This window comes from Lolium rigidum, chromosome 7 (genome assembly GCF_022539505.1).
Source record: "Lolium rigidum isolate FL_2022 chromosome 7, APGP_CSIRO_Lrig_0.1, whole genome shotgun sequence".
Taxonomy (NCBI): Eukaryota; Viridiplantae; Streptophyta; class Magnoliopsida; order Poales; family Poaceae; genus Lolium; species Lolium rigidum.
Window position 1 is genome coordinate 12,784,268 of NC_061514.1, and position 26,956 is coordinate 12,811,223.

General features: G+C 42.7%; 3 protein-coding genes across 3 annotated transcripts in view; all 3 read left to right on the plus strand.

Moving 5' to 3' along the window:
* Positions 1 to 3,079, plus strand: part of LOC124670912 (protein argonaute 1A-like) — a 71,090-nt gene extending 68,011 nt beyond the window's left edge. The window contains exons 8-19 of the mRNA XM_047207372.1: positions 669 to 791; positions 895 to 1,057; positions 1,213 to 1,334; positions 1,406 to 1,543; positions 1,643 to 1,785; positions 1,866 to 1,928; positions 2,006 to 2,069; positions 2,165 to 2,297; positions 2,376 to 2,449; positions 2,531 to 2,637; positions 2,716 to 2,747; positions 2,836 to 3,079. Coding sequence (XP_047063328.1) covers positions 669 to 791; positions 895 to 1,057; positions 1,213 to 1,334; positions 1,406 to 1,543; positions 1,643 to 1,785; positions 1,866 to 1,928; positions 2,006 to 2,069; positions 2,165 to 2,297; positions 2,376 to 2,449; positions 2,531 to 2,637; positions 2,716 to 2,747; positions 2,836 to 2,993 — 1,320 coding nt within the window. The 3' untranslated portion in view covers positions 2,994 to 3,079. The remainder of the gene's footprint in view (positions 1 to 668; positions 792 to 894; positions 1,058 to 1,212; positions 1,335 to 1,405; positions 1,544 to 1,642; positions 1,786 to 1,865; positions 1,929 to 2,005; positions 2,070 to 2,164; positions 2,298 to 2,375; positions 2,450 to 2,530; positions 2,638 to 2,715; positions 2,748 to 2,835) is intronic.
* Positions 3,080 to 4,672: 1,593 nt separating this feature from the next.
* LOC124676353 lies at positions 4,673 to 7,800 on the plus strand. The gene is made up of 5 exons (XM_047212432.1): positions 4,673 to 4,976; positions 5,082 to 5,154; positions 5,991 to 6,055; positions 6,558 to 6,667; positions 7,306 to 7,800. The coding sequence occupies exons 1-5, from the start codon at positions 4,866 to 4,868 to the stop codon at positions 7,607 to 7,609; spliced, it is 663 nt and encodes a 220-aa protein (XP_047068388.1). The 5' UTR covers positions 4,673 to 4,865; the 3' UTR covers positions 7,610 to 7,800.
* Positions 7,801 to 10,556: 2,756 nt separating this feature from the next.
* On the plus strand, positions 10,557 to 13,175 carry LOC124670064 (ubiquinol oxidase 4, chloroplastic/chromoplastic-like). Its single transcript, XM_047206576.1, has 9 exons — positions 10,557 to 10,735; positions 10,816 to 10,999; positions 11,144 to 11,237; positions 11,310 to 11,425; positions 11,565 to 11,673; positions 11,811 to 11,879; positions 12,221 to 12,292; positions 12,381 to 12,428; positions 12,774 to 13,175. The coding sequence occupies exons 1-9, from the start codon at positions 10,605 to 10,607 to the stop codon at positions 12,941 to 12,943; spliced, it is 993 nt and encodes a 330-aa protein (XP_047062532.1). The 5' UTR covers positions 10,557 to 10,604; the 3' UTR covers positions 12,944 to 13,175.
* The last annotated feature ends 13,781 nt before the right edge of the window (positions 13,176 to 26,956 follow it).

Here is a 26,956-nt window from a genome sequence, read left to right on the forward strand (position 1 = left end):
GAGGAGATCTCCAGAATCCCCCGAGATGGGATTGGCGGCGTCTCTGGAAGGTTTTCCGTATCGTGGTTCTTCTTTTTGGGGGTTTCGCGACGGAGGCTATAAGTAGGCGGAAGGGCAGAGTCGGAGGGCTGACGAGGGGCCCACACCATAGGGCGGCGCGGGCCCCCCTCTGGCCGCGCGGCCCTATGGTGGCGGCGCCTCGTCGCCCCACTTCGTATCCCTTTCGGTCTTCTGGAAGCTTCGTGGCAAAATAGGACCCTCCGAGAATATTTCGTTACTAGGATTTCTGAAACCAAAAACAGCAGAAAACAGCAACTGGCTCTTCGGCATCTTGTTAATAGGTTAGTTCCAGAAAATGCACGAATATGACATAAAGTGTGCATAAAACATGTAGATATCATCAATAATGTGGCATGGAACATAAGAAATTATCGATACGTCGGAGACGTATCAGCAACCCTGTTAAATAAAATATGCATTAACTCGATAATATGTATTCCAGATCAAAATTGTTCGTTCTTCAGTAGGTATTTTGATGATCTTATAAAAAATGAGAAATCATTTAGTTCGTGATCATTTCATCAAAGATTTTATCTTGTAGATCACTTCTGATGAACCATTCTACCTCTGATTATCAATTATGATAACTTACAATAATTGCATTTTAGAAAATGGTCAAAGGTGGGAGAGTGAATAGCTGGGCATGTATCAACTTTTCCTTGCATGTGCGACAAAACGAAGCTACTAATTTCTGTTATGAGCTTGCTATTATGTGCCTAGCATCTGGGATGGTAAATTTTCTCCGTGGCCCAAATACTGAATTCCTGACATTTTCTTGCATGTGTATGTTCACATCTTTGTGCACTCATATTCTCCCTGTCTGTCTCATTGTAGGGATTCAATCTGAGTCCTGTGCTTTCTGTAGAGACTGCTAAACCTGAACATGCACAACTGGCACTGACATCACTTCATAGCTATGTCATGGCCAAACTTGGACCAGGCAGAAATCTTGACCTTCTGCTTGTGATATTGCCTGACAAGAATGGCTCCCTTTATGGTATATTTTTAACTTCCAAACACATTTGACCATTGTCTGATTAATATATTTTATTAATATTGTTGCCGTTCCTTAGGAGGTCTCAATAGAATATGTGAGACAGATATTCTATTGTCTGATTAATTTCATTTATTTATATTGCTGTTATTCCTTAGGTGATCTCAAAAGAATATGTGAGACAGATATTGGACTGGTTTCTCAGTGTTGTCTATCAAAACATGTCTTGAGGAAGAATAAGCAGTATCTTGCAAACGTTGCCCTTAAAATTAATGTTAAGGTTTGTTGTGTTGTACCATTTGTTTAGCTCTGCTTAATTATGCAAGTCCTTACATTTATTAGGTTTTGTAGATGGGAGGAAGAAATACTGTACTGAATGACGCTCTAGAAAAGAAACTTCCCCATGTTGGGGACACACCGACTATTTTTTTCGGTGCTACTGTTACCCATCCTCCTCCTGGAAAATGTTCTTCTCCTTCCATTGCATCTGTAAGTGCACGTCACAATTTCAGATGCCAGAAGTGGTGCACCTATGTTATTATGTGTTTACATGTATGACAATATGCAGTAATTGCATGCTTCATACAGGTTGTTGCTTCTCAAGACTGGCCTGAAGTTACTAGGTATGCTGGATTAGTTAGTTCGCAACCTGGTCATCATGAGTGGATAAATAATCTGGTTGAACTCCAGTATGATAGTGAAAAAGGGATCGTTACTGGTGGGATGATCCGGTATGATCTTTTTCACTCTGAGAATCATCTGAATGTTACACTTAAAGGATATGTGTATATAAGTTTTATGATGTATGCAGCGAGCATCTCATTTCTTTCTATCGGCTTACTGGACAGAAACCGCAGAGAATTATTTTTTACAGGTACACTCTGTTAGGACATCTCTCAGAAGTCAGAACAAGTATTGCCTGTAATATATATTTAACATGTTTCTTTCCAGAAATGGGGTGAGCAAAGGACAGTACTCTCAGGTTCTGAAGAACGAACTTTGTGCCATTAAACTGGTGATGTTATATTTTTGACCTCTTTTTCTTAGGAGATATTTACATTATTCTTTGAGAACATTTTTGTAACTGTAACGTTTTATTTTCTAATTTAGGCATGTAAATCATTGGAGAAAGATTATAACCCAACAATTACATATGTTGTGGTCCAGAAGCGTCATCGTACACGGCTGTTTCCCGCTGATTACCGTGACAAGCCCTCTGATTCAACTGGGAACTTATGGCCTGGTTAGTTGTTGATGACTTTGCTTGTCAGCTATTACCAATTTCTGATTTTTTATTAATGTCTGTCCTTATTTGATTTAGGTAGTGTCGTGGATTCAGTAATATGCCATCCAGATGAATTTGATTTTTACTTGTGTAGCCATAGCTGCAGCAGGGTAGGCCACTTTTCTCGATGCTAATATTCATAAGACTTGTGACGTGCTAGTTACTAATTGAAGATCTCTATTCCTACGCAGGATAAGGGTCGTGGAACAATTCGGCCCATGTATTACCATGTTTTGTGGGATGAGAATAAATTTCTAGCAGGCGATTTCCAAACATTGACATACTACTTGTGCTACATGTAATTTTGTTTCTTCTATATTTACACCTGTTTGACCAATTATTAAGTGACCATAACCAATGACCACTACTGTTGCAGGTATGCTGGGTGTACCCATTCCATTTCAATAGGTAGGTATTCTCCATTCTATTCCTAATCAAGTAATCAGGATATACATGTTCAGTAGGTGATTAACAGTAGTTGTTTGCGCTTCTACAGTTCCCCCTTTGCGTTATGCCCATCGTTTGGCTTCTCGAGCTCGCTGTTATACTGAACCACGGTCGTCTTTGGAGAGCGGATCCACTGCAATCAGTGCCGAGCCGGTGGGCCTTCTTCCAATAAAGGATAATTTAAAATTTGGCATGTTTTTCTGTTAAGTTGAGGGCACACTGAGTACTGTAAATCTGTCTAATACTAGCATGAAAGAAAAACTGCCCGTTAAAGAACATGAATGTACTAAAGTTAGTATAGGTTTTCATAATGTAGAATCTAAAAGGTATGAATTGGAATCCAGGGGGTTTTGGGGATACTGCAAAGCAAGCCATTAGGGAACATAAGTTAGATTTTCTAGCCTTGTTGGAGACTGGGAGATCAAACTTCTCTATTCCTGTTCTGAACCAACTTACTGCGGGTTACAATTTTTCTTGGTTTTGTTTACCTCCTCATGGTAGATCTGGAGGCATTCTAGTGGAAATAAACTCATATACCCTATAAGTGATAAAGGTGACTACTGGAGATTTTTGTAAAACTTCATATCAAATGTAAGAGAGATGGTTTTGAATGGATTTTGGTGCCGGTTTATGGGACTGCCCAAGACATGCACAAAGGAGAATTTTTTGCAGAGCTAGTGAGAACATGTGAGTCTGAAACATTACCTATGTTGGTGGGTGGTGATTTCAATATTATTCGGAAGAGGGAAGAAAAGAATAATAATAACTTTAAAGCTCGTTGGCCTTTTGTGTTTAATGCAATTATTGAACATATGAATTTAAAAGAAATTGCTCTTTGGGAGACAATTTACGTGGGCGAGTCGTCGAGATGAACCTACTTATGAGAAGTTAGATAGAGTTCTAGCATCCATCTCTTGGGAACAGAAATTTCCTTTAGTGACTGTTCGTGCATTAACAAGGGCGGATTCTGATCATACACCGATTCTCATTGACTCAGGGGTTAAAGCACATCTGGGTAATCAATCAAAATTCTCTTTTGAGTTACATTAGTTGAAACAAGAGGTTTTTTTTAGATGATAGAGAAGGAGTGGAAATCGGTGGTGGCTGGAATGAATCCCATAGATGTTTGGCTAAATAAATTAAGGCATATTAGAAAGTTTCTCAAAGGTTTGGCAAAAAACCAAAGTGGGAAATATAAAAAGGAGCCAATATTGATCATTTTGATATAAAAGCGGAAATGAGTCCTTTGAGTGCGCATGAAAGAGAAGAATTTAAAAAAGCAAATGAGGGTTTGAATAAATTAAGACGACATGAAGAATCTATGTGGTCTCAACGAGCGAAAGATAAACATATCCAAGAAGGAGGGAATAATACGAGGTATTTCCATTTGATTGCAAATGGTAAACATCAAAAGAAGAATTTTTTCCAATTGGAACAGCAAGAAGGGACAATTGTTGGAGAGGATAATCTTAAGGTATATATCACCGAATTTTATAAAAAAATATTTCGGCCACCGGACCCAAGCAATATTTCTTTAGTAGAAGAGGTGGTGCATGATATTCCGCAGATTTCATCTACTGAAAATGAGATTTTAACAACTCCTTTAACTGAAGAGGAGGTCTTTAAGGCAATATCACAGATGAAACATAATAAAGCACCTGGCCTGATGGCTTTCCGACAGAGTTTTGAATTATGTGCATGTAGGATGCGAAGGATGCACGCAATATATTGTTTTGAATTTTTTTAACATTTAGAATATGTTTAAAATGTATTAAAGAGAGAGCATATGCATATTAACACCGGATCCAATGAAAAGGGGTTAAATTATAAAAAATCGGCTAGAACTGGCTAAATGTAGTCCAAAGAATACGATTCCGGTTCAGTGTCCACTGCCGCCGCCGCGTCGTACTCCGACTGACGCTCCCCCACCGTAGCCGCTACTATTTGGCACCCTCTCCGCCGTCGCCCGCCCGTTCGTTTCTTTCTTGGCAAGTTGGTCGCGCACTCGTCGCGGCGACAAGGAAACGGGATCGATTCCAAATCCCCTGCGGGAAAAGACTCCCACCGAGATCGGGCGAGATGGCGGCTCGCCTGCTGGGCGGCGCGCGCCGCGCGGCGCTGCTGCCCAACGTCCGGCGCCGGGCGACCAACTCCTGGGCCGCCGTACGCGACACCTTCTTCTCCACCAAGGTGAGCTCGCTGCCCGACCCAATCAGACCCCAACCCCCGATGCCCCTGATTTGGTTGGCCGGCGTATTCGTGTGTTTGATCCCCCGGTGCGTGCTTTCCGTGCAGGAAGTGTTCGAGAACCACCGGGTCGTCTTCACCGTCGGCACCTCCATCGCCTCCGTCCTCACGGCGTGGGCCGGTAAGCTCCTGTCCCCTGCTTTCCCCGCAGTTCGTAACTTCGCAGGCTGTATTCGGGTTCAGAGTCTGACATCAACTCATCCGATTAATTAACTTCGTTTTCCTCAACCCCTCCATCCGCGGTAGGGATTGATGTAGTTTTGCAAATGCCACGCTGCTAAATCTTTATTACTGTGTTTATTTACATTATGTAAGACTAGAATAAACGTCGATTGGAACTTTGGGAAACAGAGCTGCACCAGAGCAACTTTGTTTCAGCGTTGCCTCCTTGGTGGGCAAATCCGTGAATGCAAGTTTTGCCAAATTACAGTCTGATTGATGGTTTTGTTCTGATTTGCTGTATTTGGGTGATGCAGTTGCACAACTGCTATACGGCTAAACCTATAAGAATTCGTTAGCATATGCAGTAGGACTTTAGGGCACACCTCAATTCGAGTTAGAACTGTTGCAATATGCTTGTAATTGGGAAAATACTTATATTCATTTTTTGCTGCTGGCTTCTTTGGTGATCCTTGGTTTAGTTGCCATAAAACAATTCTGTTAATTTTTTAGAACTGCTTTCGCTCCTTAATTAAATGCTAAGTACTTCCTACATGTGTGCTCAATTGTTTTTGATGGATCAGATGCGATTAATTCGAGTCAGACAGCTTGCCTTTTGAACAGACAGCTCCCCTTCTCTATACTCTACACTTAACAATGAAAGTCCACTATATGTGTTGTTTTTTGGCGTATGACGGGTGTAGCACATATGCTTATGTTGTAAATCTGCACTGTTTCTTAAGTTATTTGGAAGATGATCTACAATTTCTAATAGACACTTTTAACTTCTTGTGATAGGTTATTCTTTTCGTCATATGCAGCAATCGAAGATTGACAAGAGACTTCATTCAATTGAGCAATCTGTAAGCAATTTCGGAGATAGTTGATTAATGTCATCTACTTATTTTGTGAATGCAGTATATTCTTTTCTTTATGTGCATTCCACAGTGTGTCACTTGTCATAGAAGTGTTATTAGGCAGTTAGGCACTCGACAAAAGTTCAAGATTGCTCCGGGGGTAGGATTCAAATCATGAGCATAAGAAAATTAGAACACATAAGCATATGTCTATCTTGTTATTTCAGTGGTACACGATTTTATATTTGTTGATGATGTGATAAAAATATGTTTACTTGTGTTCATCTCCTTTTCTATCTAAGGTGATGTTTTTTGGTCTCCGAGGTGAGTTACGATGGGTTTAGGACAGTGGATTTCTACGCTCATTGTCACAACTTTCATAGAGTTTGAGCCATCGGCTTCATCTCCCTTTTCGTTCTCGATAAATTCAGTGGCTTTATTTGTTACTGTTCCTGATATATACTTTAGATAATCTGTGATATCATTCTTTTTTTTCTTTTCTGAACAGTTGAGGGATACTCACAGAAATGATCATGACGAGATTAAAAAGATTGTCACTTCCAATAATATCAGCACTCCAGCTTGTATAGCCACGGCATTGACAACCTCGGTTGTTGGGTATGTTCATGCTATTAATAATGTACTCCAGTAATTCGCAAGGCATGTTGCTTTACTTTCTTTGCACTACATACTTAAGTTCCCAATTCACTAGTCACATACATTATGTATTGTTACATAAATGCAATCCAGGCTGATTATTGATCATTACGTTTCAGCTCTCATTCAATGATAGGATCGTATGTTCATATACAAAGTGGCTGTATACTGAGTTAGGACGTGAAGGCATATTTCCATTTGGGTTATTTTTTGGTTTCTTTGAAGTAGTTTTCATTTTCTGCATAGTTTGTATTAAGTATCACGGCTGGTTTTGTATACCCTGCTTCAAGATAGAACTACTTGGATATGCGCAAAGGCCTAGCTGGTTATCGGAGTATTTTGTAGAATACCATGGTCGTATTACTGGCACATGCACAAATGACATAGTTTTTCTGTGATCTTCAGTACATAGACCAAAGGAACTCCCAAACTGAAAATTTATGCTCACTTGTCACGCTTTACTTCAAGTTTAGCATGAGTGGTCCTGGAATCTCCAATGAATCTAGGAACCATCCCAACAAGAACACCCAATATCTGTGTTATCAATTTATCATTCCACAAACCTAAATTATAAAACCTACTAATCTTGTGATCATCAGGTATGCCCTAGGGTGGCGCGGTGGAGCTTGGTACGCCCGACGGGCCTTCCGGAGGGAGCAACAGAAGCTGATGGGCCAAATAAAGTTGCACAACAGGTGGCACTGGCGGCCCTTCAGTAAGCTGAAAAGCAGGCTCAGGAGCAGACACGCCTCTAAGAGCTCCGACGCACCTCAGCTGCCGGGGAATAGCGCTGAGGCCCCCTCGATTAGCGGGGCCTCTGTGAAAGGCCAGGGCGCCGAGGCCTCTTTGAGCAGCGTGCCCCCTGCGAGTGTTAGCAGTAGCTCTCAGGCAGCAGCAGGCTGAGCAAGACTGCTTCGACAGCACGGAATTTTAAACACAACAGTCGAGCTGTAGGGTTCGTCTGACTGGTAGTCGCTCCAATCCAGTTGTGGATAATTTTGTAGCATTAGTGAGTTGACCATTTTATTTGACTGATAATAGATGGGGACTGTCTACGCTGATGTATTATTTGCAGTCCTGGCGATATTTGTGTCGTTGCCCGTCGTTTGGAGAACTCAAGAGTGCGGTTGCCTGTTTGACGCATGCTACGATTCCTGTGAATTACTGCATGCTGTCACTCTGGAAGGAAGAGACAGTGATATGGCAAACGGGTGCGGTGGGATGATGGATAAACCCTAGTACCGAATCGAACTATCTCAACACTATGTGATCTTTTTTTTAAAAAAATAGTTGAGTTGTATGGCATATCCCTAAATTGTAAGGGCATTTCCAGCGGGCCAACTCAAATCGAACGCTGAAAATGACGGGCTGCATTTGTTTGCATCGGGCTGCAGATACAAAAATAGTTATTTTTGTCCACGCCTGTTTGCGTCTAGGGTGCCCCAACAGTCTGACACATAATTATTTAGCTAATTTTTTTGTTGTTATTTAAACAAAAATAGGAATATTTCAGAAACAACTACACAATTTGGAATATGGTTGAAATATTGCAAAATGAGTAAACCTAACTAGTGGGCTCTCCTGGTCTTTATCTTCTTCGCTTTGAAGAATTGCCAGTCACCAAAAAATAGAAAATCTAGCTGGCGGGTTGACGTGCCTGGTTTTCTTTGCACCTGGAAGAACATCTTGAAACCAACACTACTGGCTTTAATTGGCCGGTGACCATGTTTGCTGCAAAGGAAAAACACTCTGATGGTAGTAGCTATCGGTTTTGAGTCGAACTCGTCGGTGTGGTAGTGCCCGCGGAGGATGTGTCGTCGAACAGCTTGGCAATTATCTCGTCGTCGCCTTCGTATAGGAATGTGAGCTGGCAGTCGGCCTCGAGGTCGTGGGCTAACTTGTCCCACCCGGTGTGCAGGTACATCTTCCCCTGCCCGTTGAACAACACCTCGACAGGTCACCGGCAAAAGTTGGAGCTGACCTCCCGTAGCTGCAACTCGGCCGGCTCGGTGCCATCAACGAACTTGTCATCGTCGATGTGAAGGAGGAACTCGAAGCACCTCGCCTCGTGCGAAGACGACGACGACACATGTGACGGCGAGCGTGGGGGCATTGCTGCTCCAGCACAATGGCCCCGACCGCTGCACCCGGGGCCTCGTCCACCTATACCCACCATGGATTCCCTCGCGGGACTTGTAAGAAGGGATGTGCGAGGCAGCGCTACGGTGGATGTTGTCGGCGGCTAGGGTTGAGGATGGGATGAGGCAGCAGAATGCACACCCCTCTTTTTATTACCCCGAGGAAGCCGAGGGTGGCACGCTTGGCAATGACATTAAATCTCATTGGCAGAGGTAGGCGGCGGCCGCTCGGCAGGCGAGGCATCGCCATCAACGTGAAGCAAACTGTCGAAACGATGCCTTCTCGCCAACGCGCTGCTGAGAAGAGCATCGACCCAAGTCACTGCCAGGCGGGCACGTGGGAGAAGCAAGCGCTCACACGCAGACGCATCCGAGATGCAAAATTGGGCCGCGTTTGCGTCTATTCGGACAGGCCGGTCAGTTTGCTTCGAGCCGCTGGACTGCGATGCAAACACAAATTTTGACCATCCGATCGTAAATCGTCATTTTGCGTACATTTACTGTCGGACCGTTGAAGATGCCTTAAGATCAACTAGAAATGAGTTGGAGCATATTCTATGGTCTTCATAGAGGTCGACCACCTAAGTGTTGCATACATAAGTTGATTGGATGACATGAACATAGCCAAATGCAAACAAAATATCGCCTGGACTTCGGGAATGTTGTTTTGGCATCTAGAAGAGCATATCTGGTTTTAAATTTTTATTTTAAATATACTTTTGAAATGTTGAAAAATTTGCACACAAAATTTAATTCGTACATCGAGAGGGGATATCCCACAACTACTTGCGTCTGCACCCTATTTTTATTGTGACACTTCCAAATTTTCAAAAAATTGCAAACTAAAATTCTAGACATACATTGTATTTTGTCTTGTGCACATGTGAAATTTTATCCAAAAATATGTCAATATGTGATCTACACAAAAAAGAATAATTGATGTGTAAATATTAGGTGATACTACGTATATCTTCTCTTTTTTACACAGGTCATATATTGACATATTTTGGATGAAACTTCACAGATGTACAAGATAGAACACAATGTATGTCTAGAATTTTAGTTTGTATTTTCTGAAAGTTGGAAGTGTTACAACAAAAATGGGTACATGCGAAACTAGCTGCAAATGAGAGTTTCCCTTCGTATATCTTAAAATTCTACACCCTCATAAAGTCTTTTTTTAAGTGTATACTAAAAGTCAGTAGACATGATGTTATTTCCATTAATCCGAGAGTGGACAAACGAATGATGAGTTACATATAGCCTTTTATGTTTAAAAATCCAGTTTTCATATGTGAACTTTTTTGTACTTTAGTCTAAGAAAAAATGACAAATGTGTGAATCTGAGTAGAATGTATAGTGGATATTTCAAAACTACAAAATTTGATATGCATCGATGGAATCGTCTTCGACATATATACCGGTACAAATAAAATACTACTCCGTACAGATAAATATCACGTTTTTTTGCGAACATTGATATGCATCGATGGGCAGCGGGATACCGACAGCTTGCGCTACGCCAAAGCGAGCCACGTGACTCGACTCCAGTCGGCAACGGCTCACCACTCATCATTCGCCACTCGATCACACCTCACTTGCTTCGCCTCGCCCGTCCCGTTCGTTTCCGGCGGCGTCGCCGTCCCGCTCCCGAGCGAATATACCGACCAGCCCCCTTCCCTCACCGCCGTGCCGCGTTCCCTGGCACCTACTTGCACGCACACGCAGTCACAGAGACCCAAATCCCACCACCAGGCACCATGGCGGCGGTCGCATCGGCCTCCGCGTCCCCTGTCCCCGCCGCGCTCTCCTCCAACCTCGCCGGCCGCTTTCCTCACTCCTTCCTGCCCTCCCCTATCCGCGCCCGCCGCCCCGTCGTACTCGGCTCCGGGTAACCCCCTCCCCCTCCTCGCCATACACCTCTATCTCTCGGCCCCGCTGCAACTTTGGTTTGCCTTTGCCTGTGCACAGGAGTAGCAGGGGGAGGTTCCGCGCGGAGGCGACGCAGCGGGAGAAGGTGAGGCAGGGGGAGACCGTGGTGGAGGAGTCCTTCCCCGTCAGGGAAGCGGCGGAGGGCCCTCCGGAGGCGGTGGCTCTCACGGACGACGACGACTGGGTCGTCAGGCTCGAGCAGTCCTTCAACATCTTCCTCACGGTGAGTCATCAATCAGTGATACACCACAGCAGGCAGCAGCTTGCTCCATGTAGTACTCGTAATAGATTTGGGATCAGATTTTAAGCCGCTTGTCTGAACTCTGAACATGTGGCTGTTCTACTTCTTGCTGTGTGCGCCCCGCAGGATTTCATCATCGCGATACTTGATCTTCTGTACCGTGACCGCGACTACGCCAGGTTCTTCGTGCTCGAGACCATCGCCAGGGTGCCGTATTTCGGTGAGGCTCACTGAAGTTCTCGCATTACCATTTAGTGCCTCTGCTTTGTTGACTTCTTATCTGTTCGAGCAGCGTTTATATCGGTGCTTCACTTGTACGAGACCTTCGGCTGGTCGAGGAAAGCGGATTATATCAAAGTGCACTTTGCTGAAAGCATGAATGAGTTCCATCATCTCTTGATCATGGAAGTATGTTCTTAATCATTATACATATTTTTTTTATGCCCTGTTTTCTTCCTAGCCATGAACCTGAGCTCGAGATACCGTTCTGTGTTGGATTGCAGTTATGCATATTTCTTACTTTCTTCCTCCTCTCGGCTCATATCAGGAATTGGGTGGCAATTCTGAATGGATTGATCGCTTTCTTGCGCGGTTTAGTGCCGTTTTTTACTACTTCATAGCTGTTGGCATGTACATGCTGAGCCCAAGAATGGCATGTGAGTACAGATATTAGTTCCGATCTTCTCGCAAAAAAAAAAAAGATATTAGTTCCGATCATGAAGTATCTGTTTTCTTCTTACTACTGTGCTTTTATGATGATAATGCTTGAACTCGGTTATCTTATTATATACAGACCACTTTTCTGAGTGTGTTGAGAGGCATGCATACTCAACTTATGACAAGTTCCTTAAGGTCAATGGAGGTAAGACAACCTTACTGGGCTAGCTATTCTTCCTGATGTATATGAATTGATAACTTGTACAATAGCTAACCATCACCTTCAGTGCTATGTGTTTTGATTAAATTGTATACCTATGATTTTATGGAATAACAGTAGCCTGGATATCAGATATTAGCTGACATAGCCAAGTTGGTTGCCTCTTGTTTCCCTTGTTTGAACTACCTCCTGTTCATAATTTATTGAGCCTATTACATAGTAGTTTTGTTGTCTACCTACCTGGGCTCCATTGAACGCATGTTTGCTTTCCTGTGATGACAACTTCCAATTCCATAATGCACACTACTTTCCTCTTTTTTCAACAGATCAGTTGATAAAACTACCAGCTCCAGAGGCAGCTATAAACTATTACATGAATGAGGATCTTTACCTATTTGGTAGGCCCTTACTTGAACATGTTTATCTTAAGGCTTTATATTAACCATTAATATCTATGCTTATTGCTTTCATGGCTTATATCCTCAGATGAGTTTCAAACATCAAGAGCCCCAAGTTCTAGGAGGCCTAAAGTTGGTACAGTTCTTTCTGGATCTTGATTCTTGACTGTTTCACTGAGTTAACTTTTTCAGAATGTCTGGGTTTAACAAGTTTAATGTTGCTTGGGAAATTAGTTTCACTGATTCATCTGATTAGGTCATGAGTTCATTGCTGGAACGTATAATATAAGACCCATCAAATCACTGTCATGATTCGTTTCAGCAGATTGTTACCTGATCACTAGCTCCTGCTCCTGGAATTTCGGTTTTAACTGTCTGTACTGATAACATAGCACGTATAAACGAGAAGTTGGATTTTCTTCTGAATGCTTTCGCTATAAAGAGTATGTGTGTTCTAACAGGTTCCCATATACCATTGCAGATAACTTGTATGATGTATTCATCAATATACGTGACGATGAGGCAGAGCATTGTAAGACGATGGCGGCCTGTCAAACACCTGGAAGTATCCGCTCTCCTCATTCCACGGAGAGCCGCATAGAAACTGATCGTGAAGATTCTGTAAAAAATTCTCTTGCAAATGAAGATTGACCGGTTGTACCTCCGCACTAGAACATCACACACTTTGTATAGACATCAGCCAGACTTCCTACTTGTGAATCTTTCATATTAGAAATAGGTAATAACAGTGCATCACAGATTTCAAAGCGAGGAATCTGCACAGTGGGTCAAGCATTAATGCATGCCGTGGACGTTGTAATCCGATGCTTTAGTCAAGCTTATGTGTTCTGTATTTCACATTAATGCAGTCCATGCTGATCAACATGTCTCAACTCTATCAATGATAGAATCATATTCTCATGTAAACGCTGTAATATTGAAATCCTGATTAGGGCGTGGAGACCCTCCAGGTTATCTTTTGGCGCAAAGATTGTACTATTAATTATAACAGGTTCACAGCTGCTCCAACTTAGCACCACTTGGATATGCACTCAGGCCATAGTGTAGTTGTGAAGCTGCTAGGAACAGTTGGAGATTCACCTTCAGGACGTAACCTTGGAGATTCACCTTCAGGAGGAGGCAAGTTCCCTGTTGATTTGCAGAAACAAATGAGGAGCCTTCACAGGATTTTGTGTTCTATTGCCCTCAACGGCTGAGTCTTATTGACATACCTGAAGAGACTCTGCATCGGTTGAAATCAAATTTGTTATCCTCCCAGAAGCAAACTTCTTACGACTATCATTAGTCAGTCGCAAGGACTCGCGGAAAACAGCAGCAATCTGTGGGAAAACAGAAAAAAAAAGTCACAAACCTATAAAACTGATGAAGTGATGCCTAAAACATAATGAAACTCAACATGTCAAGATCGACGCTGCACGCGCGAGCGGAGAGGCCCCGCCGCCACCGTCCGCCGCACGGGCTTCGCCCGACGGTTTCCTCCGGCGGCGGCACGGCGAGAGGGGCTACAGGGAGGGTGGGCTGCGGCGCGGTGGGGCTCGGGTTTCCCCCGAGCCGCCGCCAGAGAGGAGCGACGCGGGGGTCGGGAGGTGGTGTTTTTCGCCGAGAAAGAAAGTAATGGCTGCAGTTTGAAGAACCCCGTTTCTTAGTTTAATCTCTTATGCGCCTGGATCTGCACGCCGGCGGCGGCGGCGAGAGGGAGGAGGCGGGAGGGAATCTCGGGAGGAAGAGGAGGGAATGAAAGTTACCTGGTCAGATCAAGGAGTCGGAGAAGATGCTAGGCCAAAAACCCCATCTGAAGGAGGTACGCCAAACGTAGAGATGTCCCTCCTACGAGGAGAAGAGCCATTGTCCTGACGACGCTGCTTCGCACAGTCAGACAGATCAAGAAAAGCGATGACCCAACAACCAAGTATGTTGTCTGCATTTATCAGGTGTTGGTAGATGGCCAAGTGCATTTATCTTTTCGTCGTTGGTTTTTCTAAAAAAAAGTATGTTGTCTGCGAGTAGTTTCCAAGCTGACTCGCCACGAGTACGGGCAGCCCGCCGGCTGCCATGGCGAAGGTCGCCACGGCCTCCTCGGCTATCAGGTCCAAAAGAACACAAGTGGGCAGAGCGATGCCACATGCCAGGATCGCGCTAGTTGTCTTGAGAACGGTGAGAAGTAAGGCGAGAAAACCGACTCTGTAAAGTAGTGTAAGATCGTCAATGGATTCCACCAACGCAAAGCCCACAGCCAATACCCCACCAACAAAATTCGTCACGAATATTTTTGCAAAGTTCATCACGATCGAAGTTTAGAAGGATCAAGGCGAGAAGATCAAATCATGGCTTTGGTTTGGATGGATCAAAGCTTTGGATGGAAAGTGAAGGGTGTGAGCTTCGATGGAAAGAGAAATGCAAGTGTTAATTTTTGGATAGATCAAAGTGGGTGTGAGACTGGCTGCCGCGGTTGTAGTTCTTGGGATAGATAAGGATCGGTAGATGGTACTGCAGGTCTACTACTGTAATTCCTGGACTAGACTAGATATAGAGGCACTCTTCGGTAGATCAAGGCTCTTCTTCTCATGTCTGAGAAGCGGTGTTCACCCAAAAAAAAACTTTTATAGGCATAGAGCTAATTTGAGAAATACATAGGACTTGGCACCCCCGAAAAATACCCAGATGCACCCGGGTGCCAGTGCACCCGGGTTTTTCAAAATTGGAAAAAAAACTACTTAAAAGTTTTAAAAAAAATTGAAGTAATTTTTTGCATGTACATATTATGTTGATCCTTACTTCTGTAAGTTTGCACGAAAAAATTCGATTGTATGTGACATACAAGAAAATGACAAAATGTTCAAATGCCACTATAATGGTTGGTGAGGTTGTTGTAACAACCCAGAATTTTCAAAATTCAAAAGCATCATGCATTCATTTCATTCATACATTTTGAGAGCAATATAAAGTAAACAAACCCTAAAAACCTAAAACCCTAAAAGTTCTATTTGCAAAATATTGCCCAAGTAGCCCTATAAGCCAAAGTGCATATAATTGTTATTTTATTTTCTACAAATGGGTATTAAACATGTCCCTTATTATCCTAAAACACTATTTTGGATTTTACAAACTTTTAGAAAGTGATTTGAATACATTTGGAGGCTTAAAACAAAAGTTATAAAAGAAAACAGAAAAAAGAAAAGGAAAAAGAAAACGAAAAAAAGGAGAAGGGCATCCCAACTGGACCGACCCAGCGAGCCGAGCTGGCCTAGCCAGGATTCAGCCCGCGCAGCCCCTCTCTCTCCTCTCTTTCCTCTCACTCGCTGACAGGTGGGACCCACCTGTCAGCACCTTCCTCAACCTCCTGCTCCTCCTTCCCCGCGCGTAGCAGCCCCACTCACCCGCGGCTCCCCAACGGCCCCCGAGCTCCTCTCCATAAAGCCCCCATCTCCCCCTTCTCTCTGCCTCTCACAGCACCCCCAAACACGCCGCTAGGCCGCCCAATTTCTCCACCGAAGCTCCGCCACCCGAGCGCCCTCCGACGAGGATTCCGGCCACCACGGTGATCCCCTACTCCTCTCTCTTCTCCCTCTCGCTTTACTTCTCGCTGGCGCATCTCCAGGACATCGTCTGATGCCTTTTCGTGCACCGCAGCGATGGCTCCGTCCGCGTCCGAGCCCAACCACCGCCTGCACCACCTCCGGCGAGGGATTCTGACGCCACCTGCACGCGTCCATCATCGCCGCCTCGCCACCAGACTCGCGTCGACCACCGCTACGCCGTGGTAAGCCCCGCTCCCCTCCTGGACCTCTTTATTGTAGGGAACGCGCAAGCACCGCCGTGCCTCTTGTCGCCGGCGAGAACTCCGGTAGGGGGTTTAGGCCCTTGACTTCGGTCCACGCGATCTAGACCACTGGATCCCAATCCTGCGGCTGTGATTCCTCGGTTGACTGGTCCTAGTCACAGTCAACAACTCCCCCCACCCAGCCAATCACATGCGGCCACATAGCTGCACAGTCAGCACCCCGATCAGCCCCAGTCAAACATCAATTCAAATTCAAATTTAAATACCAGATTCTAGACCAAACTTAGAAAATGCATAGAAAAAAAATTAGACATCCAAAAATTATGAATTTGGTATCCCTGGAAAGCTTAGAACATGTAGAACCCAAATATGTAAAAATATTTCATAGGTACATTAGAAACAATTGAACTATAAATTAAATGGTTAAATTGACCCTTTTCCACTATAAAATTTATAACTTTTGATCTATTGATCCAAAAATGGTAAATTTGTAGTCTCTGGAATGATAAGAACATGTGGAACACTATGGAACTAGAGAATTCCAAATTTGATACGTGCACACACTTGCTAGGTTAAATTTAGTTCAAATCAGTGTTCTGGCCATGGTTTAAAATCTAAAAATGATTTTTAATGATTCCAATTGCATTAGCTTTGTATTTCTGTACTCTATCTAGAGATGTCAAAATATAATTTTTACAGAACATAAAACTTTGAAGTAGCAATTTAATTAAAGTTTATGTCTTAATTGTATCACTAGAGTTGGTATATTTGGAACCTTAATAAAATAAAAATATCCAGAACCCTTCACCAACATTATAAACTCCAGAGAATACCAAATACAATATTTTCACATCATTACCTTGTGTGAAATTAAATTGTGCATTTCATGCATGCATACGTACTTGTCTATGATTGCTTCATCTTGAATGATGTGTTTATTTGGTGTTTATATTCTTGTCTAGATTGTGAAGAGGATCAGTTCTACCCTTGTGATTGTTGTGAGTGTGCTGGTTGCTGTGACCAAGGCAAGTGACATTTATATCCCACTTTATTATATACTATGCATTAGAGTTTTGAGTAGTATGCATGATAGGATTTTGTTTTCAAAAGTAAAGTATATGCTATGCTTAGCAATCCTAGTAGTGTGTAGCTACCCTTAAACCCCTGCTCATCATCCTGAGTGCGGAATTCACGTCGCATCTCATTATGAAGAGCTTCATATTCCCTCCATGTCATCACATCAGCGGCATCCTTGTTTTTCTGGTTAACAATTTTCTCATCACTAGAAGACATGGTTAGTAGGTTAGTGCACTAAATCAAAAATATATGGTGGTACTCTCACAACTCACTCGAAACTGATAAGAAAAGGAAATCTTACCGCTCCAAAGTGAATTAGTGTTGCTTACCACTTGTAGTAACAACTAGTGCACGGATGTAGCGAAGCGAATATCAAGGGTATAAGAACAAATCGCACGGCAAAGCAGGATATATGTGGGGCTGTAGGTGGGCTACCTATTTGCACCAATAACAAGCTCTAGCGCTGACCGTAGACAACCAATGATAGTCACACAAGGCGATAAATGTGGCAATGCAACTATATGGATGAAAAGGTTGCAATACACTCGAGAGACACTAGCAAAGCTCAACGAAACAAGCACAATATTGCTCAACTACAAGTGCAGAAAAGTAAACTAGGCCTTCACTTGAAACTTACTAGCACTTCACTTTTTTTTTGGATTTTCTTTTTGTAACACACGCAGCTATGTAGCTCTTTTTGCTTTATTTATTTATTTTATGACTCAACTCCTTGATAACACGACCAACAGAAATTGCAAAGCACCAAAACCCTAACGAGCAGCTTGTCGAGTGGTAAAACTAGTCTCTTCTGGGGAAGTTCGTAGTTACTTATATCGAAAGGCTGTGTATATGGTTGGGAACAAGCACACTGTACGCTATGTGGACTGGGAGTAACAAAAACTGACACTAGATGATAGCGGAGACACAAACCCTAACAAAACTAGACGGAAGAAAAAGATACGCAAAAACAACTACGAAAAACAACTAAAACTCGAAATTAGTGCAATCTAATGCTATGGCAAACCCTAACCCTAATATTTTTGGCTTTTTCTAGATAGGAAAACACTCACAACTCAACTATGGGGTGGATTGTGGATGGCTTACCGAGGAAACACTGAAATCTGATACCAAGATGATAAGGGGTTGCCCGATCTTCTCAGTAAGCACGGTGGTGATGATGATCACGGGATGAACACAACGGAGATAACTTGACGATGAAGTGGATGATAACTTGTATGACACAATGAGATATCTCGATTGGTCCCTGTCGCCAATGCAACAGCTCTCAACCCTGCAAGATATTCGCAACTCCACACACTTGCGCACGTAGCCGCCGACCACGAAGCGGTAAGCTGCAATCGTCTAATTCTCAATGGAACAGCAGATCACACAAGACTTTTTAGGGTTTACACCAAATCAATGCAATATGGTGTAAGAATTCGATAGAGTTGCAAAGCAATCAACTATGAACTAGGGTTTATCTTAACCGTGGTCTAAACCTAATTTGGGGGCGTCCTGGGCACTTATATAGGGGTTCAGGACGACCAGGGTTCAAGAAAATACAAGAATAACCGACCCAGATCAAGATCTGCTCGAGACAGACTCGGACACGGCCGGCTCAGGAGCTGGTCGATCGGGCCTGGGACCGCTTTAGACCGGTTGAAACCGGGCCTGGCGCCGGGTGGTGACCGGGCTACGGTTCCGGGCATACTGAATAGTGCCCGGTTGGCACCGGCTGGGGATCCGGTTGGCACCGGGATAGGCCGGTCGGGCGCCCGGTTGGACTGGGCCTGGGACCGGGCGCGCCGGCCGGTCTGACCGAGCCTGGTGCCAGCCTGGACTTCTTCTTCTCCCCTCGCGCATGCCTCCCTCTCCTCCCTCGTGCGTCCATGGGATGTCTTCATGTCCAGCTTCATGGCCAGCTCCATGTCCAGCTTCACGTCCAGCTTCTTGTCCAACTGCTCCTCTCCTCCTCGTGCGATGCTTGCTCCTTATTCATACCTGATCATACATAAGTAATAGGACTTAGGCAATATAAAGTTCTCATCGATCAAAGTATCACTTAGGAACAAGTTCACCTGTTGTTTGAGTAGCTTCGCATGAGCTCGTGTCATTGGTCCAATCCTGACTTCATTGGACTTGAGCTTCACAACAACATCGTCTTCATCTTGTAATGACAGAGGTAGTAGTGTAGTAGGGATGTCCTCATCAATTGCTTTGCATGTTGGTAGGACTAATTGAAGCTACCAAGAAACTCTCTTTGCATGATGGTTAACTCTTATCTTTTACCATATGCTTTATTTGTTGTAAATATGATCTTACGTATACTTACAAACTACCATCAGTAAATTTTTCCTAATACCTCTTGTCCTTGGACAAGTGGCAATCAATTATAAGGTAGATATTTATTGATCATATTTACATTGGCTCTTGTGTTTAATTGCCTTATCTATTGCCATGAATTTGTTGTGCTTTGACTCCCATGTGTCTTCATTGCATCTTATGGATCTAATTTGTTGATTTTAATTTTCTGAGCTTTTTAGGAGATATAGGTAGCATGATGATCCTAGTTTTGTGCATTTTGTATTCATATGAAAAATCCTAGACAATGCACCAATCTTGGGGGAGCTCTCCTATATTTGTTAGAATGCTTAACATCTCTTGATCATTATCAAGAATTTGGTTTTGGGAGACAAAACTTTTCTTTTTGGTACTTTGTGCCGTCATATAAAGTGTTGAGGGTTTGGTTTATTTGTTGGAATCTTGCTCTCTTTGGAGTTGGTTATCTCATTCCTTTGTTTTTTTGATTTAATTAGCTTTCTTATAATCAGATAAGTCTTTGGAGTCAATCTTGTGTTGATTTGATTCTTTGATATAATTTGGACAACCATTGTATCTTGAGTTATTTGGTGTTTTGTCCAAATTGTATCTTCCTTTGGTTCTTGAAAGTCTTGTGCATGCATATTTAATATATGTATATCTTATGGCATGTGTTACTTTCTTTGATCCAATATATAGGGTAAACTCCATCAAATCCTAATTTGATTAAGATGTGCATGAAATTCGATTTCATATCTATATGCACATAGTTTTGTGGAGTTTGTCCTATATGTTGTAGTGTACCTAACTACTTTGGACCCAATTAGTTCGGGTACCATTTTGTGCTTAATTTTGTTTTAGGTACAAGGAGATACATTGGATGCTTGTCTCACACTTAGGAAGATGTGGTGACTCAATGGTAATTTTAGGCAAGCTAGGATGGTCAACTAACTCATATCTACTACATCCGCACCAATGCTATCTCGGTAACAAGTATCTTCTCATGCATATATTTCTAGCATCCAACCATGTGGTTGCATCTTGGCATGAATCTCTCGATTTGCAAATATTATGCTTCTTACAAAGTTTTTAGTGAAACCTTTTTATTGCAAATGTGAGTATATTGAGATGAGCACATATGTTGTGAAGTATATAAAATCATGCTCACGATTCATCCATCCCAACTATGCTTATCTAGCAATTTTATTGCATATCAATTCCTCAAGCCTCTCACATGTGCAATATCGACGAAAGTGCAAATTGAGTCATTTCTTTTGGTATCCTCATTTTTGATACTTGTTGCCTTTCTCAAAGCATCCCAACTATCTTCTATCCCTTGTCAATATTTTTGATGTACTTTATGTGTTTGTGGTTGAAGTTCATGAATATACAATAAGATAAAATTGAGCCTTTGGCCATGCTATTAAGCAAAAATTCTTATTGGTATATTGCATGACTTCGTCTTGGATATCATGCTATATTTCTTGTGTATCTATTTTATGTGTACATGTTTCTTTGTGGATAAACATCTTCGTGATATTGCCCACTTATAGAAACTTATACACATAAGAGATGATACATCTCCATTTGATATCTAATTTATTTGTTGTGTGTTGATTGGTCATGCTAAGCAATATAATTCATTGAAGACTATGATGATGCTTTTTGCTCATCCGTTTAACAGTCATATAATATGCTTTGTCATGCCTTTCATATATCCTCTTGGTTGGGCCTTTTATTATGGTGCATGTTACTTGTTGCTAAACCATTTGTTTGTTGCAAATGTTAAGCTTAATTTCCTATCTATGATCTATTCAAATGTTTGTGCTTTAAAATGGTAATGAGGAAGTGAGGATTCCATGTTATGCATATTGTATTCAAATGCATGATGACCCACAAGTATAGGGGATCGCAGCAGTCTTCGCGGGTAGTAAAACCCAATTTGTTGATTCGACACAAGGGGAGACAAAGAATACTTGAAAGCCTTAACAGCGGAGTTGTCAATTCAGCTGCACCTGGAAACAGACTTGCTCGCAAGAGTTTATCAGTAGTAACAGTTTTATAGCAGGTCTCAGTAGTGAAATAACAAAGCAGCAGAGTAACGTAGACAAGCAGTAGTGATTATAGTAAACAACAGGATTAAAATACCGTAGGCACAGGGACGGATGAACGGGCGTTGCATGGATGAGAGAAACTCATGTAACAATCAAGCGGGGCATTTGCGTATAATAATAAAACGGTATCCAAGTACTAATCAATCAATAGGCATGTGTTCCAATTATAGTCGTACGTGCTCGCAATGAGAAACTTGCACAACATCTTTTGTCCTACCAGCCGGTGGCAGTCGGGCCTCAAGGGAATCTATCGGATATTAAGGTACTCCTTTTAATAGAGTACCGGAGCAAAGCATTAACACTCCGTGAACACATGTGATCCTCACATCACTACCATCCCCTCCGGTTGTCCCGATTTCCGTCACTTCGGGGCCATTGGTTCCGGACATCGACATGTGTATACAACTTGCAGGTAAGACCATAAACAATGAATATCATGATGAAATAATAACATGTTCAGATCTGAGATCATGGCACTCGGGCCCTAGTGAAAAGCATTAAGCATAACAAGTTGCAACAATATCATAAAAGTAACATCTACGGATACTAGGCACTATGCCCTAACAATCTTATGACTATTATATGACCAATCTCATCCAATCCCTACCATCCCCTTCAGCCTACAGCGGGGGAATTACTCACACATGGATGGGGGAAACATGGCTGGTCGATGGAGAGGCGTCGGTGGTGATGATGGCGATGATCTCCTCCAATTCCCGTCCCGGCGGAGTGCCAGAACGGAGACTTCTGGCTCCTGAGACGGAGTTTCGCAATGTGGCGGCGTTCTGGAGGGTTTCTGGCGACTTCGACTTCTCCCCGTGCGTTTTTAGGTCGAGGGCGATAAGTAGTCCAAAGGAGGGCGTCGGAGGCCTGCCGAGGGGGCCACACGCTAGGGCCGCGCGCCCCTCCCGGGCCGCGCCGCCCTAGGGTGTGGGGCCCTCGGCCTCCACCCGAATTGCCCTTCCGGCTCCGTGAGTTTTCCGGGAAAATAGGGCCTTCGTCAAAATCCCGAGGTTTTTCCCGAAAGTTGGATTTCGCACAAAAACGAGATACTGAACAGTTCTGCTGAAAACAGCGTTAGTCCGTGTTAGTTGCATCCAAAATACACAAATTAGAGGCAAAACAATAGCAAAAGTGTTCGGGAAAGTGGATATGTTTTGGACGTATCAACTCCCCCCAAGCTTAGCTTATTGCTTGTCCTCAAGCAATTCAGTTAACAACTGAGCGATAAAAGAACTTTCACGAACACATTTGTTCATATGATGTAAATATTCTCATGCTATGGCTAATACTTAGGCAGTTCATAATAAGATACATGCAAATAAGATCATCCAATAGCTATGTCAATCATGGAAAGGTACCAACAATTAATAATAAGCATCATGAATCATGTATATAAGCAGGATTGCAATGTTCATAAATGAGTATGATAGAGTGGTATCTCGCTTGCCCATATTTGATCAGCAAAACATAAATGCTCGGGCACCTCTGAAGTTCATAGAAAGACTAGAAATAGTGATTGTCAAAGATAAAAGCATCAAAGTTATACCACAGTCAATCATATTTTGAGACAAGCATATTACACTAAGAATGACAGTTGTGCTCTCAAGAAGGATCTCAAAGAAAGGATGGAGACACAACATAAAAGTAAAAGATTGACCCTTCGCAGAGGGAAGCAGGGATTAACATGCGCTAGAGCTTTTCATTTGTAAAGCAGGAGTAAAATTATTTTGAGAGGTGTTTGTTGTTGTCAACGAATGGTAATGGGTACACCAACTACCTCGCCAACCGTACTTTCAAGAGCGGCTCCCATGAAGGACGTTATCTCTACCAGCAAGGTAGATCATCCCTCTTCTCTTTTGTTTACACACGTATTTTAGTTTTATTATGGGTGACACTCCCCCCAACCTTTGCTTACACATGCCATGGCTAACCGAATCCTCGGGTGCCTTCCATCAATCACATACCATGGAGAAGTATCTATTTGCAAAATTAAGTTGCTTACTGATGAATCAGAGCAAAACATGTGAAGAGAATTATTAGTAAAGTTTGATTAATCGGGGCTGGGAACCCCATTGCCAACTCTTTTTGCAAAATTATTGGATAAGCGGATGTGCCACTAGTCCATATGAAAATCCATCAAGAGTAAATGACAAGGTTGAAAGTTAAACACCACATACTTCCTCATGAGCTATGAAACATTAACACAAATTGAGAAGCATTTTGAAGGTTTAAAGGTAGCGCATGAGAATTTACTTGGAATGGTTTGAAATGCCATGCATAGGTATTTATGGTGGACACTCCGGAATAACTTGGTTTTCATGTGTTTGGAGGCACGAGCAGCGTTCCCGCTCAGTACAAGTGATGGCTAGCAAAAGACTAGGGAGCGACAAATCAAGAGAGCAAGAATCGTCATAATCATGCTTGCGGCAAAATAAATTAACCGAGGCATAAAAGTGATACCAGAACTCGAAGCAATGTAAATCATTGAGGCTTAATTGACTCTTGTTCAGTCATATGCATGCGTGAGCATGTGCCAAGTTAATTCAAACGAATTATTCGGAGGAGGATACCACAATATCATACCTATCTATGAATAAAACAATACGAGCAAACATCCATGACATGCTACTCATATTAATAAATTGGAGCTAAACATGAGAGATCATGAACTACTAGACTTTCTTAAATGACATATACCTCACATGAACCAACTAAGCATGCTCACATGGATGAGTATATGTACAAAAATGAAAACAAATAGAGTTCATACCAGCCTCTCACCACAATCAGATTGTCGAATATCGTCATTATTGCCTTTTCACTTGTGTAGCTTGGATAATATGAAATGAAAACCACACTCCAGCCACCGAAGACCATTGAACTCATAAAGAACTTTACAAAACCAAAGAAGAACAGCAAATATTTTTGGTGTTTTCGAATTTGAGAACAAGAATAAAAGGAAACAAGCAAACAAAGCAAAATCTTTTTGGGTTTTCTTATAGCAAACTAGCAATAGCAAATAAAGCGAAACAAATGCAAGAAACCAAAGTAAACAAGTGGTGAAGAGAAACAACAGAAATATTTTTGGTCTTTTTGTGTTTTGGGAAAGAAACAAAGCAAAAACAAGAAATAGCAAATTAAAAGAAACACAGAAAAGCGAGATGACAGAAATCTGCCAAAACCTGACAGCAAGACGAAATCGATTTTTACAAAAATCTTCCGTTGCTCAGCTCGAAAAGTGTTCAACTAATGAAAGTTAGATAACAACCTGGGGCACATGCACAAAAGTTGGCAGCTCAAAATAACGTTCTGGCTGTGCGCACGAATTTTTCTAGTAACAGTCCAGAATCTGTTTTCAGGCAGCACTTCCCCAAATATCATCTCCCTCTCATTAGAAAACCACTCAAAGAGACTAAACAAGTATGTACAAGTATCCAGCAACCATAATATGCAAAGAATGAGTGATGCCGGTATACCTCCCCCCAAGCTTAGGCTTTTGGCCTAAGTGGAGATCAACCCCATGGTGCCCATGAAGAAGCACCATCGTAGTACGAAGATGGATCATATTCCGGGTATGTGCTAGAAGAAGCACCCGGATACGTGACGGTGTAGTCGTAGGAGGGCTCGGCATCCTCAGAGTCATGCTGCTGGTGGAAGTTGTGTATCTTCAGCTTCTCATCCACCTCCTCCTTAGAGCGCGACCATGATTTCCTGTTGATACTGAACAAATCTGGTTGGGGCAAAGGGACTTCCCTCTCTTCCCCGTCAGCAAACAACACTCTATAGACAATATTATCTATCCTAGAGTCAGCTGTAACAAATTGATGACTCTTCATAGCAGCAATATCGAGCCTCATAGGAGCTATTTTTACATCACTAGGGTCAAGAGGAAGCTCTAAATATGCTAAAACGCGCGAAGCAATAATTCCTCCAAATATGGGCCCCTTGTTAGACAAGCAAGCGAGCAACAAGAGCACCAAGATGATAAGGTGTTTCCCCAGTGAGTGCAGCAATTAAGAAACCAAGGTGATAGCTAGATATGTTGCTAGTGTTCTCCCTACCAAGAATGCTAGTACCAATGTAATAAGCAAAATACTTAATGGCGGGGAGTTGAATGTTTCTTATCTTGCCACGCTGAATGGTGCGACAATCATCATTGGTGATCCCTCGATAGAGCTCCAACAATTCCCTTGGGTTGTCCTCGATCTTCCTTGCTGTACCTACAGGGACAATACCCAATGCAGCACAAAAAATTTCCAACTTCATAGTAATAGGTTTACCATAGATCTTGAATGAAACTATCGGGTGAAAGTGCTTATTGTTGAACTTGAAGCTCTCCACAAAGATTTTAGTGAGCGTGTAGTATTGCTCACTCTCATCTCCCACATAGGTGGTCAAACTTGCCCTACCGACGAGGGTAAAGAAATCATCCAACAACCCTGCATTACTCAAAAAGTCATAGCATGGAAAGGATGCAGCGTTAGGGACTCCATTGTCCTCCTCGGGTGCGAAGCTTGGTGCGATGAGATCCTCATTGTAGGATGGCCTGCATCGGGTGGATGACCTAGAGGGCCTCCCCGTGCTTGTTGTCTCCCCTTGGAACACTTCTCCAAAGTTAAAGTTGTACATCCCCCTTTTCTGAAAATTTTCAACAAACAATATAAAACTTGATTTGGTGACATATAATCGAGAGAAACTACCATAGGAACTTGCTAGAGTACTAATCATGCATCAAAACTAGTTTCTACCACTTAGAACAAGCATGCAAGCTCACTAAACATATTACCTACAGCAGCAAAATATGCAAGATATATTCCACCAAACAAAATTCTACTAGGATAATCGAAGGAGTCACATACCGAAGAGCAAATGTGCCAAATCTCAGACAGAAATCTGGGCAGAGCAAAGAGATCGAGAAATCTGGAGTTCTTGAGCAAAAACACGAGTGAGAGGAAGCTGGTGTCGATTTTTTCGGGAGAGAGAAGAGTGTGAGAGGAAGAGATGCTAAAGTGGGTTAAAGGGGGGCCCACACACCGGGGTGGCGCGCCTCCTTGCCGGCCGCGCCAGCCGTGGGGTGCCAGCACTGGGTGCCCTCACTGGTCATCCCCGTGTGCTCCCGGGTGCCTCGTCGAAAAATAGGACCAACGGTGTAATTTTTGCGAATTTTTGAAAACTTTGAAAAATGCACATTTCTGGGTATTAAGTTTATTATTACTGGCCAGGAAATTTTTTGAAATCTCTAATTAACTAAGGAACTTTACAAAACAAAAGTGCTACAGCAAGTAGAGCAAGTGGAGGAAGAAAGAGATGTTGTTTACCTCCTCCATGCATATAAAAAGTATTTGTTAA